Here is a 17114-nt window from a genome sequence, read left to right on the forward strand (position 1 = left end):
AATATCAGTTCTTAAAAGGGACGAAGAGAAAAGTTCTTACAACAAAGGCTATGGGTCAGAGGTCAATAAGTCAACTTTCCTGCCATTGGTGATCACAGAAACAAGGTAGGTGCCTCTACTACTATATCCTGCTGGTTCCCAGTAAGCTCGTATGGTTTAGGTACAAGTATTTGTGGTAGCTGAAAGAAGAGTAGATAAACGTATCCCAGGCTTTGGCTGGAGCTGATAGTAAGTCATTCTTGGCAGTTACCATGCCAGATGGGGGTGGGGGGTGTATGATGATAGATCACCAGTTCATGATCTACTTTCTGCCGTTCCCTCTAGGCATGGAAACGTGTACTTGGCTGAATCTAATATATTTGCGTACGTACTGCTGAGAAACAGCTGTCAAACGCTTAGCCTCAATAATAAATGAGCAAAGACCTCAGCAACATCAATATGTACTCCAGAAATAAGTAGACTAATCGTTTTAACGTTGTGTACCACAGCATATTGTTGCTCATAACTCATGAATTGGCAGTATGACATATGTAAACCACTGAATAATTTGCACTGATGAATAAATACACAACGATTTTAACTGATATTGTGTGATAGATAAAAACATTCCGCAGCTAACATTACATTGAACGATCTGCAATGGTTCATAAAGTTTTGCTTCGATCGATTGTTTGCTAGAACAGCCGAGAGTGTTTATTCTTCCATAAATGATACATGGTATATATCTCTGAAGTTTCGACAATGAGCTACATCAACGTCACAAACATTATCATTACAAAAATAACGGTGCATCTTCTGACACAAGGGTGTTTTTAATCACATTGCTTTGGCAGCCTCACTAGTATGGCTTGATCGTGTCAAACGGTTTCACTGTCACTCCACTAATTTAAGAGCAGCACCATTATACATCTCTTCTATATATAGATATATCTACATGTGGCGTAGCAACATATGACCGATTCAAAGTTCCCTGTATTGCTAAATTCAAGATGCCAGGGCGGGTTTGAGTGAAGCATAAAAAGATAAACCAAAAGGTATTTTTCAGACTGGGACACAGATAGCTTACTTAATGGCTATACGTTTAACATTCTAGTTCTACGATCTTGTAAGAAACAGAATTCCCGTTAGAATGTCAGCTGTTTTGCTCTGAAGCTTCACTCTAAGTAGATCTACGTTCTAAAGTATGGTTCACTAACATAAGATTAAGTAAGGGCTTTCTCTAAAACAAAGAAATATTTTGTTGGCAAAATTATCACGGGCAGTCCTGTTAGCTTACGATGTGACGTTGCTTAACGGTTCAGCACAGAACACTGCTGTCGATCCTTTTCCCCGGGAGATCTTTGGGTGGAAGTGCCGGGGGAGTCATGAAATCCTAAAAAATACAAAAAAGGTACTTTACAACTTAGAGTTATAAAACGTCTGCAAAAGAGAGTTAACACAATTGAATTTAAATGATTGCACAATTAAATCAATAGCTATAAAATTCTTCACATCCAAAATAACTAAAAATTTCGAATCGTAATATTTTGGTTAATTTTCTTGTCGAATGTGAAAGTCATGGTCTTATATCAGCTACGACTAGAACTTCTTTGGTCTCCTAAGTGACCTCTGTTTCCCACGGATCTTCCAGGTAGGGCGAGTCCACCATGTTGTCCTCCCCGTCCGGCCTCTGTCTCTCCACAGTGGAGTAGGGCGGGAGGGGGTGCATCAAACCTACAGGTGACCAGTTGGTACGGAAACGTATGGTAACAAATTTGGAAAAACAGCAACGTTTGGCGGAAATCATTAACAGCAACATTAGTGACAAACATTAGCAGTAACATTAGCTAAGGACATTAACAGCAACATTGGCGAAAAACATTAACAGCAACATTGGCGAAAAACATGTTTAACCGCAACATTAGCGAAAAAACGTTAACAGCAACATTAGCGAAAAAGGAACGACCTTTATCCACGTTTAGGTTCGTTAGATGTTAAAAGCAGGGATAAGTTTTAATGAGAAGATATAATATGTAAACTGTATCTACCTACTTGGGTAGGATAGGCCAATGGAGTAGGGCTGCTTGTCCATCCTGGGCGGAGGGCGTGGCTTCAGTGTCCCGTTGAAGTCCTGTAGCTCGAGACCGTCCATGTCATCTGGATCCATCGCAGGAACACTTCTGCTGTTTAAGTACGGCGGGAGAGGAGGGAGAGCTCGGGAGGCCGTCAGACTGGAGCTCGTAGCTTTCTCTGTAGATTTTGCACATTTATATTGGCTGCTTTAGACTGACATTCAAAACCTAACAGCAAAAATCAGGAATACCCTCTCACAGATAATCAGTTTTAAAGTATCTCCAACTTCAGTTGTGTTCCAATCGTATATTTTCAATGTTTGATGTGTCCAAACTTAATCTCTGTTGATCGTGTAACGTTTTTGACACTTACATGAGTAACACTTTAGAAGTCCACTTTCTAGTAGATACATCGCGCAAACGGCTATATCGACATTTAGCTATGTCAAAACGATATGTAATTACCACGCTTGACGCCTGCTGATAAACCTGTCCTCTTCGCGATGCAGATGAAAATCGTGGCAAACAGAATCAACAAAACAATAACCGTAATTGAAGCGATGACCACAGCCTGCGTGTTGGTATCTGTATCGAAATTAGAGATTCAGTCCTCAGATATTGTAAGAAGTTGTTGTAATATAGTCAAAGTAACATCTATTGAGGGAAAGAATAAAGAAGATTTATCTTGTATCAACGGATCTAATGAGAGTTGATATTCCATACAAAGGCTGATTATTTCCTCATGTTGACGTCAAAAACAAATGACCTTGGAATCATGGAAGGATAAGATCCGTACGAACCACCTTTGACCTCCATGTTGAACTCCCTCTGGAAGGTGCCGAATGTGTTAGTTGTCTCACAGACGTAAACTCCTCCGTCTGAACGGCCGACGTGAGAAATCACCAAAGTGTTCGTCACGCCTCTGGGTGACGTTGTTTCCTCCTCTCTGTACATACAGTAGGGAGAAGCATGTATACACTTCGTTTAGTCATGTTTTGTTGTGTTCTCATCTGTATATATAACGTCAATTCCGATCGTCAACCGTCGACAACAATCACTCAGGTACGTATAGACATTTCCAATTTTCTTCATGCTGTTCAAATGTATCTTAATGCAAGCTGATACAAAAAGCCTTTGTCAGAAATTCTTTGACATCTCAAATAATTTAGCCGTATAGGAGTTATACCTGATGCCTGGTCGCTGACTTGCTGTGACCGGTTTGTCCTGCTGACCGGGCCCACGCCGCAGCCATCTTGTCTCTTCAGGAAGAGGGTCGGACAGAATCTCACACACAAGTCTAGCCGTGTCTCCGGACCGCACAGACACTTTTAAACTCACCGTGTTGATGTATGGTTTCCCTAAAATTCATAAAAATGCATTTTCTTTTCTTTTTGTTCCTTTCTCACGACCAAAATGATGCATAAAAGACAATGTTCAAAAGAAAAAAGCAAATAAACAGTTTTGTTTTCAAACTTAAAAGCACAGTGTCTATCATTACCTCTAACATCTAGGAATATTTGTCTGACAGCATCCCTCATCTGACCGTTTGAAGCCACACATTCATAGTCTCCCTCCATGTCATAGTCAATCCGTGAAAACTGCAGAGGGTTACCAAAGTACAGCTTTGTTCCTTTCCGTCGCCATCTCACTCTAGGCTCCGGATAACCCTCCGCTTCACAGAGTAAGGAGAAAGCCTCTTGTCCAACGAATGGGCTCGTCTTGCGGTTAAAGTTAGAAGTGATATGAGGAGGATCTAAGTGACAAAAACAAATGATATCAAAGACGTACTTTGTCATTGTAAAGGTACCAGGACAAACAAATGAGGGCGTGACATTATCGGGGAAACGGATACTCACATTGCACAGTTAACGTGGCAGAACCGAGTCCACTGGGTGCAATGCCATTGTTAGCCTGACACTGGTACACGCCTGCGGCAGTTCTGTCCAATGTCGGTAGGCGAAGTGTTCCGCCTCTGAAGTCAAGAGACAGAATATCATCACCCATATTTACTAAACGTGGAGCTAAATACGTGAATTAATATAAGCGCTAATAATGCCCATTGTATCCTCATAATGACCTCGTTCTAACAGATTATCACTAAATACATGAAAAGCACTTTTCTATTCAGTTATTTACCAATCTGAAGAAATCATTCAGGGATATATGAAATTCAGCTGTACCTGTTTTCTGCATTTGTGGGAATATCTCCGCCAAGTTTCCGCCATGTGACAGTGGCTGGAGGGTTACTGTCTACGTCACAGCTCAGGTCCAACGTCTCGCCTTCACTAGCTCGGATCGACTGCGACCTGATCCTTACAACAGGTGAATCTGGTGACATAACAATGATGTACATGTAATTCTTATCTATTAAATATAAGTTTTTTATTTGTACATGCGACTGTATATGCATTATAAATCTGTTATTTATTTGTGACATAGGGCTACATTGTAAAGCAGTGACAATAAGGCTGATCGACCTGGGCAGCCCCGGTAAAAATGACAAAAAATTACTAGATAGATGCAGCCGTCATAAAAAGTTTTCCTTTTTTGCGTTTAGATCCACACTCCTTTAAATGCATTTTCTTGTCTTCTTCATGACTGACAGTTATATGCATGTATTCATTGAAGTCTACTTACTAATAGCTACAAGTCAAGTAGAAGAGAAATATGATACACTCACATTTGACATTCAGCATCGTTGATGACGCAGTTAAGGGTGCTAGTTCAGGGTGACCTTGGTCAGCCACGCAGGTGAAATTTCTCCCATGATCCCATCTGGTAAGTTCCGGCAGTACCAGGTCAAGGCTCGCGATTGACCTATCATCGGTCAACTCCTCATTGCTCTGTGAGAAAGACAAGATGCCCAACGTATTCAATAAGTCAATGAAACGTAATCATTGTCAATGATTGATCATGAATATTAATCAAGAATGCCTAATGTCTACACAAGTGCAGCATTCCTTTATCCTTAACACGTAGATAAGCAATGGTTAGGCTCTCGATGTAGAAGAAGATGATTTAACAGTTTGGCCACAGCAAGTACATTTTATGGATGATATCCTCCGCAGACTCCAAAAATAATGAGATAGGGCGAAAAAAAACAAGGCGGGCAAAAAATCAAGATTCCTATATTTTCAAATTTTGAGATCATGAATCTTGTTAGACAAGAATATTAAGGCGACGAAATATGATATCATGACCAACAGGCCTTTTATTCCTGTATTCAACCAATTTGGTGTCATATATAGTATAAAACCTCCTTGATTCAACAGTTAACATGTCCTTGTAGATGTGTATACATCTCAATAGACTAACTACAACAAATGCAGAAAATATCTTGTTGTACCATCATCTGAAGCAACTTCACTGGGTATTCATATGCGATGAAACACCTTTTGTATACAGCTCAATTAACTAGACCCCCCTCCCCATTATTTATATAATATCCTTGCTAGAACAAACGCAGGAATAGCTTTTCACACCATCATGGGTAGGAACTACACTGGGTATTCATATGCAATGAAACACCTTAGTCTGTCAACGTTACGCCATATTTGCCCATTTTTGGCATGTTGACCACCGTCGGAGGGCAATGAAATTTCTTGTGTTTTTTATTTATTTCGAAATCAGGCGAAAATTAATGAGCGCGCTGATGTCATCCATAAAAATTACTTGCTGTGGCCTATGTACATAACACAAAATATGTAACTATTTCAACCAAGATGGAGACTTTTCTATGAGACAGTACACTCATTAATTCTGAAGACGCACGCGGCAGTAGACGTCCTCGATTCCCCCAACTTCAGGCATTTTGACTTATGCTATTTTACACTGTTGCTGTTGAAATGTGTTACCCGTTTCCTCTATCTATCTCCATAGACGTCAAGAGGCACTTATCTATGCTTGGTAAATATTTCATGTGACAATCTAGTGTTACCAACCCATTTATAATTTTGAACATTCATGCTGTCCTCCGTTTTGAATATTGCAGGTGCAGGAAATAAGCCATGAAATATTCAAGTATGTCTTAAATTACAATTTGATTTTCTGCCCTTCAGTGCATATCGCCGGCGAGGCTTCTTATCCAACGGCGTTTTAATGAATACCAGGAAATTAGTTTTCTCAAAAAGATGCACTGTACAAGAATAGCACGGTCTGGCTTCACGCAACTGTAACAACTTAGGAATTAATTAGGAGATAGACAGACTGGCGGAAGCATGGCTTTATGGAGAGCCATTAGACCTATCGGAAAACCTGCATGATTCCCTGCAAAATCATGTTAATAAAGGAAAGCGAAAAGCCTAAAGTGCAATTTCCATGAAGTCTAATTACAACAGACTAGATTATAATTTCAAGGAGCTAAAGGTTTAAAGTCCTACCAAGGGTCAAAGGCAACAGAGAACACTGATTTACGCCCTACCTTGCCACAAAACGTTATTACAGGCAGAATCATGCATGTAATATGCAGGAAACAAGCCTTAAGTGCATTTTCCAGGAAGTCTAATTACAATGATTTCTAGGAAATTTGAACGCTCCATTAATGACGGCACGGCACAGCACGGCATTGCATGGCATGGCATGGCATGGGAATAGAATCTACACACTCGTGCAAAGTGGTGCGTACCTAAACCACGGACCTGTTACGGACGGGTTTAGGTACGCGCCACTACAGTCATGCACACAGTACCTGTTGGACTTGAGTTGTCCCGTTGAACCATGTTAGTGTGGGTAGTGGAGACCCCTCTGTTGTCCTGCAGCTCAGTGTTAGTGATTGGCCGGCAGTGATCCTGATGTCACTCACTATGATCTTCGGCGCTTTCTTCATTGGAACTGTAGTGAGATTAATGAAAGTCACAATTATATCAAGGTTAAAGCTCTGACGAACAGAGGGTATGTTTGCACCGTCTGTAGGGCTAAGCAAAGTATGTCTAAAATATCGGGGTTATCCTGAACTTTACCTGGAATATATTCCATAGACAACTTTGCGGAAAGCTATTTACTGCTAAAAATAAAAGATTTGTCTTTTTCTCAAATATGTGCATGATGTAGAGTTGTTTGCGTCAATAATTTCATGTATTACAATGAGTGTCTGGAAGTGTTTCTGAATATGTCTGTGCGCACGTGCGTGTACATGCATATATAAGCCACATGTGAGATATAGATATTATGTGCGTTACGTACCTATAACCTGCAACATCATTTCAGCCTTTTCTTGCAGTCCTAACGTACTGCACCTGTAGCCACCAGCGTCTGATACTTGCACATCTTTGATTTCCATGCTGTACTCTCCCCTTCCAGAATTCCCAGTAATACGGTGTCTTTTGTAGAGGGAATCCACATTTCTATCTGTTGACATGACATTAAAGTTCGGTGGTCCCTCCCAGATCACGACACTCTGTGTTGATAGTCCGATGAAGGCACATCTGAGAGTCACCGTCTGTCCTTCCCGTACGGCCAACGACTCCGGACGCTCCCGGTAAGAAACTGCCTGTACTGTGTAAGGAAATAGAGGATAATAAATGATACAATATAACCACAAAGTATTGAACACCATGACCTCTCTTATTCTTTATCAAACCACTTTTGAAACTGATTCTTTCATTCCATAGACCGTCATTTTGGAGAATTGACATTTTTCATAGTTCATTTTGACCGTGGATGAACAGTTCATCCAACAGTCCCATCCAACGTTATTATAATTTGGCCTTATTTCTTTCTTATTGAGACCCTGCATTGCAATTCACTTACCATACCATTGCTTGTTGAGAGATGGGCACAGATGCTTTTCTTCATCACTATGGGTTGAACAGCTTTCCTTGACACGGAATTGGTACCGACTACTTTGATGTAAAGCTACCGAGATTGAATTATGTTTTCTCCTCTGATTATCACGGCGGACAGGAAAGCATCATCAGGGAATACATCATTGGGTCCTGTCAAAATTGGGGTCACGAACTCCTCTTTGCACAATTCAAAAGACTCAGGAAATGTGTTACTGTTCGGGATGATGGACCTCTCTATGGGTCAGAAGCGACGGCGGATGGATTAGGACGCAAAGACTTTAACGGATTCCCCTAATTTCATTTGGCTGTTTTCTCCCAGTGTAAGGAGTTACAAACTTGAGTGTAAAAAGCTTGTCACATTCAATAGCTGGACAGTTGGTGGTAAGGCTAAAAGTTCTGCCAACTCGTGTAAAATTCACTTTTACGTTGTCAGTTGCGATACACTCAATCTTTGTGTCAGAACACTGCGGTGAATGGAGGGAGGCAATTTACTTCCGTATAGGTAATTACGTCAGAGATTACAGCTTCTGAGAAGCCTGGCAATAGGATTAGTGTGAGTATTAATACATGTCTGTTACATGCATGAATCAGATGGGTCATAGGTGTAGGAAACCATCTGGCTTCTCTGAGTCATTCCAATTCTAGACGGAATCCGGTTGTATTGTCCCACACCGTGTCAGGCTACCACCTCCCAACGGATGTAATCTAATATTCTTTACTCCGGCTAGATTCAACAATGGGTGATTGATGTCATGGTGCCTTTCTGGAAACATGGAACACTGAGGGTGAACAGAGCACGTTTTAAGCTTACACTATGTAACCTCTATTAACTGACGACATGGCATGAGTCCTGATGATTATATCACAACCTTTTTTTTACCGAACGTTGTCACGTACATTGTATACACGGGATCACAACGAATGGCAAAATGTCTGTTCATCTGTTATTCTCCAGTTCACTGATAGTTTGTCCATGCAATTATCACAGCGTTAAATGTCATTTGTGTAATAATAGCCATAATGGGGATGTTAGCCTTTTCAGACAAGACAAAAGCAATTTGACATTAAGATTTGTCTGAGCCAGGACAGAGGTTGAGGCAATACCAACTTTATATTAACTGGCAACTGGGCTCATGTGGCCATTTATCCTAAAATTTAACATTAGATTTACTTTTCAAATCAGGTTTTGAATGTTCTTACCAAAGAACAATCGACTACTGTCTCCCTTTTTGTCTAACATAAACGCTGTCTTAATGACTACAGCAATTATACAACATAAAGGCAATATTAGTGAATAGGACAGTAAAATGCATCAATGGGTATGTTGCATGTTGTGCCAGCTTGGCACTTAGCCAGGATCTTGTACAATATTCGGAGCGAGGATTTATGTCCTGTCCCAGAAGACTAATACCCCCATTCCACTTGGACGGCGCTCTCGCCGCGCCCTTACGGCGACCAGAGCGCCGTGAGAGGCGCCGATTTCCTGGAAAACGTGCTCAAGTGGAATCTCTACGGCGACCTCAGCGCGACCAAAATGTCAAATGTCAGCAACTTTTTATGAGTGACCAAAGATTTCACAGATCACTCAACGAATTCTAGAGATAAAGAACGAATTTTCTTTTCGTGTTGTGTGCTTTGTTGTCTTCTCAGTCATACCTTTACCTCTTGCATCATATTTGAATGATAAAATCAAGGGGAAAACAGATTCAATTTTGATCGCTGCACGGTCGCTTAGTGTATGTCTTAAGTTATATATTTGTTCAAATATGTTTTTTTTGTCTGTCATGTAACCTGTTTGCTATAAATATCTTTTATCATTCTACGTTATAATAGAAACGTAAATCACAGAATTGTGAAACACTTTCTGAACCACAGACAATAAAACTTGGAGGGAATTTAATTTCAATGGAAGCAAGTACTTGTAGTTATTCGTCAATTTGTATTACCCATGAGGAAAATTTCGATTTGACCACAAAATTCCCATAAATTCAAGATACACCGCTTCAAGAATGAAATTTGTTTGAACTACAGTTAAGACCATTCAATCATTTAAACATCGTAGAGTGTTCGCTGCGATCATTGAGCACTGCGGCCCTTTGATCCCTCGCTGCGGCCCTTTGATCCCATCGCCATGCTCGGCGCGCTCACGGCGACTGTTTTGAACATGTTCAAAACCATCGCCGAGGTGACGGCGCGCATGGCGCGCATGGCGCTCTCACCGCGCTTCCAATGCGCTCTCGCCGCGCTCTCGGCGCTCTCACGGCGCTCTCGGCGCTCTCACGGCGATCTGGCCAAATTGAGGTCGCAGTGGGAGCGCGGCGAGAGCGCCATCCTAGTGGAATGGGGGTCTAAGCAATTTACATCCCTCAGGCGGTTACACGATACGTTCCAAAGTCCGTATCACTCAAAATCCTGCAAGCAGAGGTTGGAGGGGTAAATCGTTAGCGAGGCAATAAGTGGATAAAGATCTCCCTTTCCAACGTTTGTTTGGAGAGTTGCAGGTGGAGATTTAATCATCCCTTCGCCACAGACATCTCAGGCCTGACGGAACATTTCAGCCTTGTACTTTTTGACACCAAGGTTTCCACAAGGTGCATTAAAGGTACATTTAACTTGGATTTATATGCTTAACTACCGTTGTATGACTTACAGGTCCTTGTTGCTAACTCCAGGGATTTCTGGTCCGGCGGGATAGGATATTTCAGGCACTTGCTATCTCGTAAAGCGACAAACACCCACACGTGCAAGAATATAACCGGCAGGTGTCATTTGTCATCTTCGCTGCAAACAAATAATAGCGCCAGATGCCACGGTAGCCGTAAAGTGCAGTGAATGCCTTTATGGCAAAAGAAATGAAGACTTGGTAGATATACGAGTACTATAAAACATAAAATAAATACATTTGAATCTTCTGAAAGAATATGGGGACGCTTATTGCTTACTGCAAATGGAAAGTACTAGATGTCACCACAGATATAGATATGATTTTCTAAGATTAGTTTTGATTATGTGTTTTAAATTATGTGAAACAACGCCGCTTCATCACGCTCAACACCAACATCATCATTCGCCAAAACAGTTACCAAAACCTGTGATAGTATTTGAAAGCTTATTTAATACATTCGACCGCATACCAAAGAAACCTTCAATAACATCTAGTTGGAATGGCCTCCTTTGACCCAGACCGATTTTGGTGATTCAGCAAAGCCATATGATACCGGGGTCTTTCTGCAGATAATTGAATTCTACAATTTCGTTAGATTTTCGAAGGTCTTTTATTCAAAGATTCCAACCTTCAATTTCCTGTCATTTCAACATAGCATACATGAGATGACCGTAAAGCCACATTGATTAACGAGACCTTAGACAACAAAGAACGCCCAGCTCACCACGCACATTTATCACTAGATCAGGAGCTGCGGAATATTCCTTTAATGTTGGCAATTTCGGTAGGTCTTAGGCGGAATCCTCATCCCTAGATAGAAAGCGTATCCCCTCCAAATGAGCTCAAAGGATCGACAACAGCAATTCTTTTGAACAATGCATAGAATAAATAGAACCAAAGGTCCTTTGTGGTGCTTAATGACTACGATTCCTTTTCAATTCTAAATATCACAGTGCATTCTGCAAGTCTGAGGGATGCTTTAAGTTCGACGTTATGTTTGATGGATGACACAGTAAGCTTGTACAGATTGGTCATTTATCTTATGTCAAACTATACGGACCATGTGGTTAAATATTAGTAGCTATTCGACAAAGGATTTTAGAGAGGATCGTCATTTCAATAAAACATATTCTGCCCCTGGATATAAGACTCCAGAACTCGGTTATAATCCGGGCTGTCGAAAGATACGTGACTTTATAGCTGGTTTCACGTGCCGAGGCCTTACACTCCGAACAAGTCACTTGGCTCGGTTATTGAAGATTAATCAGTGGTGAGTACTATCACTGATAAACAATCAATAAACCAATCATAGGCATGATACATGATTAAAGTTTCCCCATGATAAATGATAGATTATTCGGGTATTGAGAACAACAGCTGTCCAGCACCGTCACTTAGACATCCGGATACAGTTAGAGTTGGTCAATCGTAACTTCGTTTCTAAATACAGTTAGATAGAGAATTGCAACTGCCTCCTATATTTCAGCTCCATTTAAAAGAAAAGAAATCAGATGCCTGCTATCTTTTTTTTATTAAAGATATTCAAAGGCCTATGAATAAAACATATAGCGTCGCTCTTTGAGGTAATGAGGTCCTCGAAAAAAGCAATCCCGGTCTTGATTGTGGCTTACAAATGTTCTATGATGATTATCGGGATAACTTCCACTTGGTGCGGTCAACTGAAAGATCCTACTGAGTAGGTCAGAGAGCAGCATACATCATTGCATGTAATCATTACAATCTACGGTGAATGTCAATGATTCCACTACGCAGAGTTTAGGAACTACTATTTCAAATCGGGTAAGTTTTGCATAGTAATGGAAACTAGTTCTTAGTGCAAATTGCTTTTCCTGATGAAGTAGGTGGCCTTTTATCTATGTAATCTACTCTGTAGGTTTGCTGTCAGGTATGTTTGATCTGGGGTGGGTTTTCTTTTTTGCCATTTTAATTTGCTCGGCCCCGAGCCACGATGGAGCCCCGACATTGCGTCTCGCACTCAAGTACACATGTAGGACAGCCTCAACATCACAGTGAGGTGGTGCACGATGAAAAATGGATGCAAGTAGCGACGGCGGGCGTACATGAAAGTGAATGGCTTGTTGCCTTGCCTCGAAGGTCACGTCCCCTCTTTACGAAACATGAAGTCTGGGCCTTTTATTTAGTGTAATATGTTGAAGAGAGCATGTTCCGGAAGCTTTTGCGTGTGCCCATTTCCTCCAGTGCCGGGAGGCAGACATTGGCAAACCCTTTGAAAGATACATTTGCCGGCGTGTGTTTAGGTTTTAAAGTGTAGTATATCTTCTCTTCTTTTGCTTTGATTTCTATATGGGTTTGCTTGCTTTTTTTCCATCTTTCACGATACCTTTCTTGATACTACTCTTCAAAATAAAAGAGTAAGGGATGCGATAGCCCATACCTGGCACTTGCCAACTCACATCGTAGTTTATTATATTACATTGACTCTGGTGAGGTCTGTACATATACCTTACATCATTCAGTTGTAGAATATGGGGCGAGCCAAATTTTTACTATATTGTGTGCAGATTGCAAGAATTCTAGGAATTGTACAGGAATGTGAAAGTCCATGGGACGATAACTCAAGAATGCCTGGATGTATTGTCTTCATATTTTGTAGTTGGGTAGGTCTGTGGGAGACCTTGTAATGATTGGATTTTGGGCCCCCTAGCGACTTTCTATGGTACTGCAGGGGAACTTTCACTTTTCAAATCTCGTCTTCTGAACATGCTATAGTCATGATTTTTAAGTGGTGGATAGCTCTTTGTTAGGAAAATATGTCCTGTAGATTTGGACCCCATAGCGGCTTTTTTTTGGAACTGCGGGAGCTGATTTTGACTCAAACTTTGAAAGAGAATAACGCAAGAAGGGGTTGACGGATCATCATAATTTTTGGTGTGTAGATAGCTTAAGTGATGATTTACATAATCATAGGCCAATTATGCAAATCAATATCTGATTTGCATAATTAATGAGGACAGTTAATAAATCAGCTGAATTCTACTATAGGACTCTCAAACACATGACATATGTAACTGAGAAAGAGATAAATATCGATGGATATCAATTATGCAAATTGATACTTAATTTGCATAATTAATGACAAAATACTATAAATCCATAGTGGTAAATGATGGGGATTTCATTTTTGCACCATTTGGAAGTTAAGTAAATTTGGCCACTATTAGACACAAATCTTGCATAGAGGGCCTCATTTACATAATTTATGAGGAAATGGTACGATATCTTTTTTTTATGAAAACAAGAATTTTGGACAACTTGTGTTATTTTGGTAGAGAAGGTGATCGACTGATATGATTTATGCGAGGTCCTTATTTGCATGTGGGCTAAGAACGAAAACGTTAACAGAGACCACCGTCGCCATGGCAACATCTTTTTATGTTGCCAATCTTGTTCATAGAGTATTTAACCAGTGTCATGTTTACCTCTTTCATTCAAGTTTATCGAAGAACCTTTTTGAGTATATCAGTAAACCATGTTTTCTAATTGACCAATGTTATCATCTGTAACCAACCACATAAACGGCAAGAACTTCCCCTGTATTGAGCTCTCAATCGTGATTAGCTCCTTTTTTACCAATTATGTTTATCTACATTGATGAAAACACTCAGTAGAACGAAGAATATAAACAAGGAACTTCAACTGTTGCAATAAAACCTGTTTTCTGACTTGCCAATGTCCTAATCAAAACAACTTCTGAGAGCAGCATAACATAGATGGCCAAAACTTCCCCTCTGTTGTCCCCTGTGTTGAGCTCGTTATCGATCAAATCCTGTTTTTTCCAATTACAGTATGTTTATCTACATCTAGAAAACATTCAGTATAACGAAGAAGATAAACAAGTAACTGAGACGATTAGAGCTTCAGAATAGGTTGAAGTGAATCACGAAAATCGTTAAAGATAATAAAGTCGGCTGGCTTTGTTGAATGCAGAATCGACAGGACGTCAGTAATAGTCTGTGTTTCCGCTGGATGCCTACCAAAAATAACTGTAGGGATATATTGTAAAGCCGAGTGTGAATTAGAAACATGGGGACAAAGGCACGGTGTCCATCATTCAGCAACGTTAAGAACATCAGAGGAAATGGGGGATGATGCGGTGAATAATTAACCAGCCTGTTGGTTATCTACGAAGACTTGGAAGAATCACACCAAAACGTGCCTCAATGAGGGTAGCACGGTTCATGGTCGCATCGATTGAGCCCAAAGACATAGTCCGCGTAAGATCACACAAGTCATAAATGAATGTTAAAGCGGCGTTTATGGTGTAACAATACGTGCATTGGCAACAGCTAGTCGATAAAAGACTGTGTCTTCATTATCAGAAGGGCGTGAATACAGAGTGATGATAAGGCACCTCGACACACGGTGCAACGGGAGCATGATCCGTCTCACCGCCTTGGTCGATAGGACTCCACGGTGTGAATGTAACAACTGCACGTCTTCGCGGAAGGAGAATCCTTTGGAAATTGCGAATTCTCCACATAGATTTATAGCCAAGCTTTAAGTTAGAATACGCTCATCAACGAAGACAGGATGTAGCAGCTCCTGCCATTCCGCTATCGTGGTAGGCAGAAATACCGGTCCCTTAGAGATTTATGAAGCTGCTATTTTACTACCAACTCTACTCCAGGGTGTTGTTTCACTGCACATTCGAGCCTTGAGTACAATTAGTCATAAATATCAAACATGTGCCGGGACTAATGCCATTTTAATTACACTCAAATGCCCTATTATAACCATTACACTGTTGATTGTTCTCACTAGGCTATCAGTAATTGCATTGTCACTTTGGTTCACGTATATGTAAATTGGTGATGATGTTCAAAATAACGTTTGCAAGACTACTAAAGGTACAGCTATTTAGGATGTATATATATAGCGGGGCCATGATATGCTATGAATAGGCTAATGCGTCGTTCCTTGACTCAATATAGATTATCACGTGAAGCTTACAAGATGCGAACGTCAAGAAGATATGCAAGCCCATAAAAAAAACACTGGAGGGTTAAAAGTTAACCATGTATAACGATCAGTCCCCCATTGTCTCCGCCGCCTTTGCCTAAACACCGCGGCAATGCTGCAGAGATGAACGATATTTATCGATTTTTTTTCATGCAGCATTGTTGGTCTTGATTGCCTGGTGTTTGCCTGTGAAGAGCTCCTCCCAATCTTTAACACCCCGGGCCCGATCGACTCAAGCAACAGCAGCAACAGACACCCGCCACAAAGCTCTTGGAAGTTATTTGTTCTGTCGTGTTTGGAACGTGGATTTGACACACGACGCGGGCCGTCACGGTTGGGGCTGTGAATACCCAATATGGCTAGGATACACACGGGGGAATCTCCTCACATTAACACTGAAAACACAGCAACAAATCAGGTTTGGGTGAACAGTTTCAGTGCTAGGTTTGATAGGCACCATTTAGTTTGACAGATATACCCTGACCTGATGATCTCAGTATTATCAGAGGACCAGGTGATTACAACTATGATATGCCTAAGCTACGTACTATACATTAAAGCGCTGTTGACATACGCCCTGGGTACTGATATACCCGATACAACATTTTAACCTTGCAAAAGATATAGGGATAATTGCATTTGCTGACATTAGGTATCAAGAAACGCATATGATGCGAACATCCTTCACAGTTTTGATTATTGATGTTTGCTATGGCATGCGCACTGTTGACGATTATCCATTTTGCCATTGTTCTTGTTTTAATGTCTTGAATTTACCGGTTATCTACAGACATGAAGTAAGTTGCCATTACCTACCTTTTATAACGTAACACAGGAAAAACAGTGCGATGAGAGGGATCCTCTCAGCTCTTTGCGGAGAAACCATGATGATACTCTCCTTCGTCGATGTTTAGTGTCCGTCCCAAGACGTACAGGGAAAACCTTTGATGACTCCCTTTGGTCTTCGTCTTAGTCCCACCAATGGTAACGTCTCGATCGACTGTACGTCACACTCTCGATACACTCCCTGCGTTTTGCGGCAAGCACAGTCAGATTATCAACCTCCCAAGTTAAGACTGCTTCCAACAGTGCGAGATACCTGTTCATAAGCACGTCAAGCAGCGCCGCCCGGCCGTCTGACTTGTTTTCCCGCTTTGTGCCTGCAGTTCGGCGTACGTGTCAGCGGCACACCGGCTAACGTCAGCCACATGTGGCACTGGTACCGTAGAGCCGGGCTGAGCTGATGTAATTACCATAGCAATTACCAATGGTAACATCTATCATCCGTTTGATGTGGGGAATCCATGGACGTAAATCTATGTGTAATCTAAGACCTTTGCTATGAAGTTCACAACCTCACTGGATGTCCGCAGATTCAATGCAGCTTTGGTCTCCAATCACCATGCTGCCTGTATATGTGTACACAGTTTTGGTAAACACCAATTTCGTCAAAATATTCAACATCATTATTCATTCTGCTCAATGCAAAGGATGAATCGGACCAATCCCCGCCTCGCAAGGTCTCATTACAATATCACCAGTCGGCAACATTCGTCATTTTCGGTCCTACCTAAACCAACAGGAGGTAACTCTATCTCCAAATCAGGGACCTTT

At 41.1% G+C, this 17114-nt stretch overlaps 1 protein-coding gene across 3 annotated transcripts; it reads right to left on the minus strand.

The window, feature by feature from the left end:
- Positions 1–424: 424 nt before the first annotated feature.
- Positions 425–16903, minus strand: LOC136433034 (kin of IRRE-like protein 1). 3 transcript variants are annotated; one of them, XM_066424812.1, is made up of 13 exons: positions 16317–16903; positions 7233–7544; positions 6739–6881; positions 4732–4894; positions 4232–4379; positions 3908–4023; positions 3550–3804; positions 3238–3409; positions 2855–2997; positions 2517–2636; positions 2028–2229; positions 1607–1713; positions 425–1372 (listed from the first exon to the last, which is right to left on the minus strand). In XM_066424812.1, exons 1-13 carry the CDS (start codon positions 16384–16386, stop codon positions 1290–1292), a joined length of 2034 nt encoding a protein of 677 aa, XP_066280909.1. In that variant the 5' UTR covers positions 16387–16903; the 3' UTR covers positions 425–1289. The 3 variants fall into 3 exon arrangements, with proteins under 3 accessions (XP_066280909.1, XP_066280899.1, XP_066280918.1); XM_066424802.1 differs by having other exon boundaries at positions 2852–2997; positions 16317–16902; XM_066424821.1 differs by having other exon boundaries at positions 2032–2229; positions 2852–2997; positions 16317–16901.
- Between the last annotated feature and the right edge of the window lie 211 nt (positions 16904–17114).

This window comes from Branchiostoma lanceolatum, chromosome 1, assembly GCF_035083965.1.
Source record: "Branchiostoma lanceolatum isolate klBraLanc5 chromosome 1, klBraLanc5.hap2, whole genome shotgun sequence".
Classification (NCBI taxonomy): domain Eukaryota; kingdom Metazoa; phylum Chordata; class Leptocardii; order Amphioxiformes; family Branchiostomatidae; genus Branchiostoma; species Branchiostoma lanceolatum.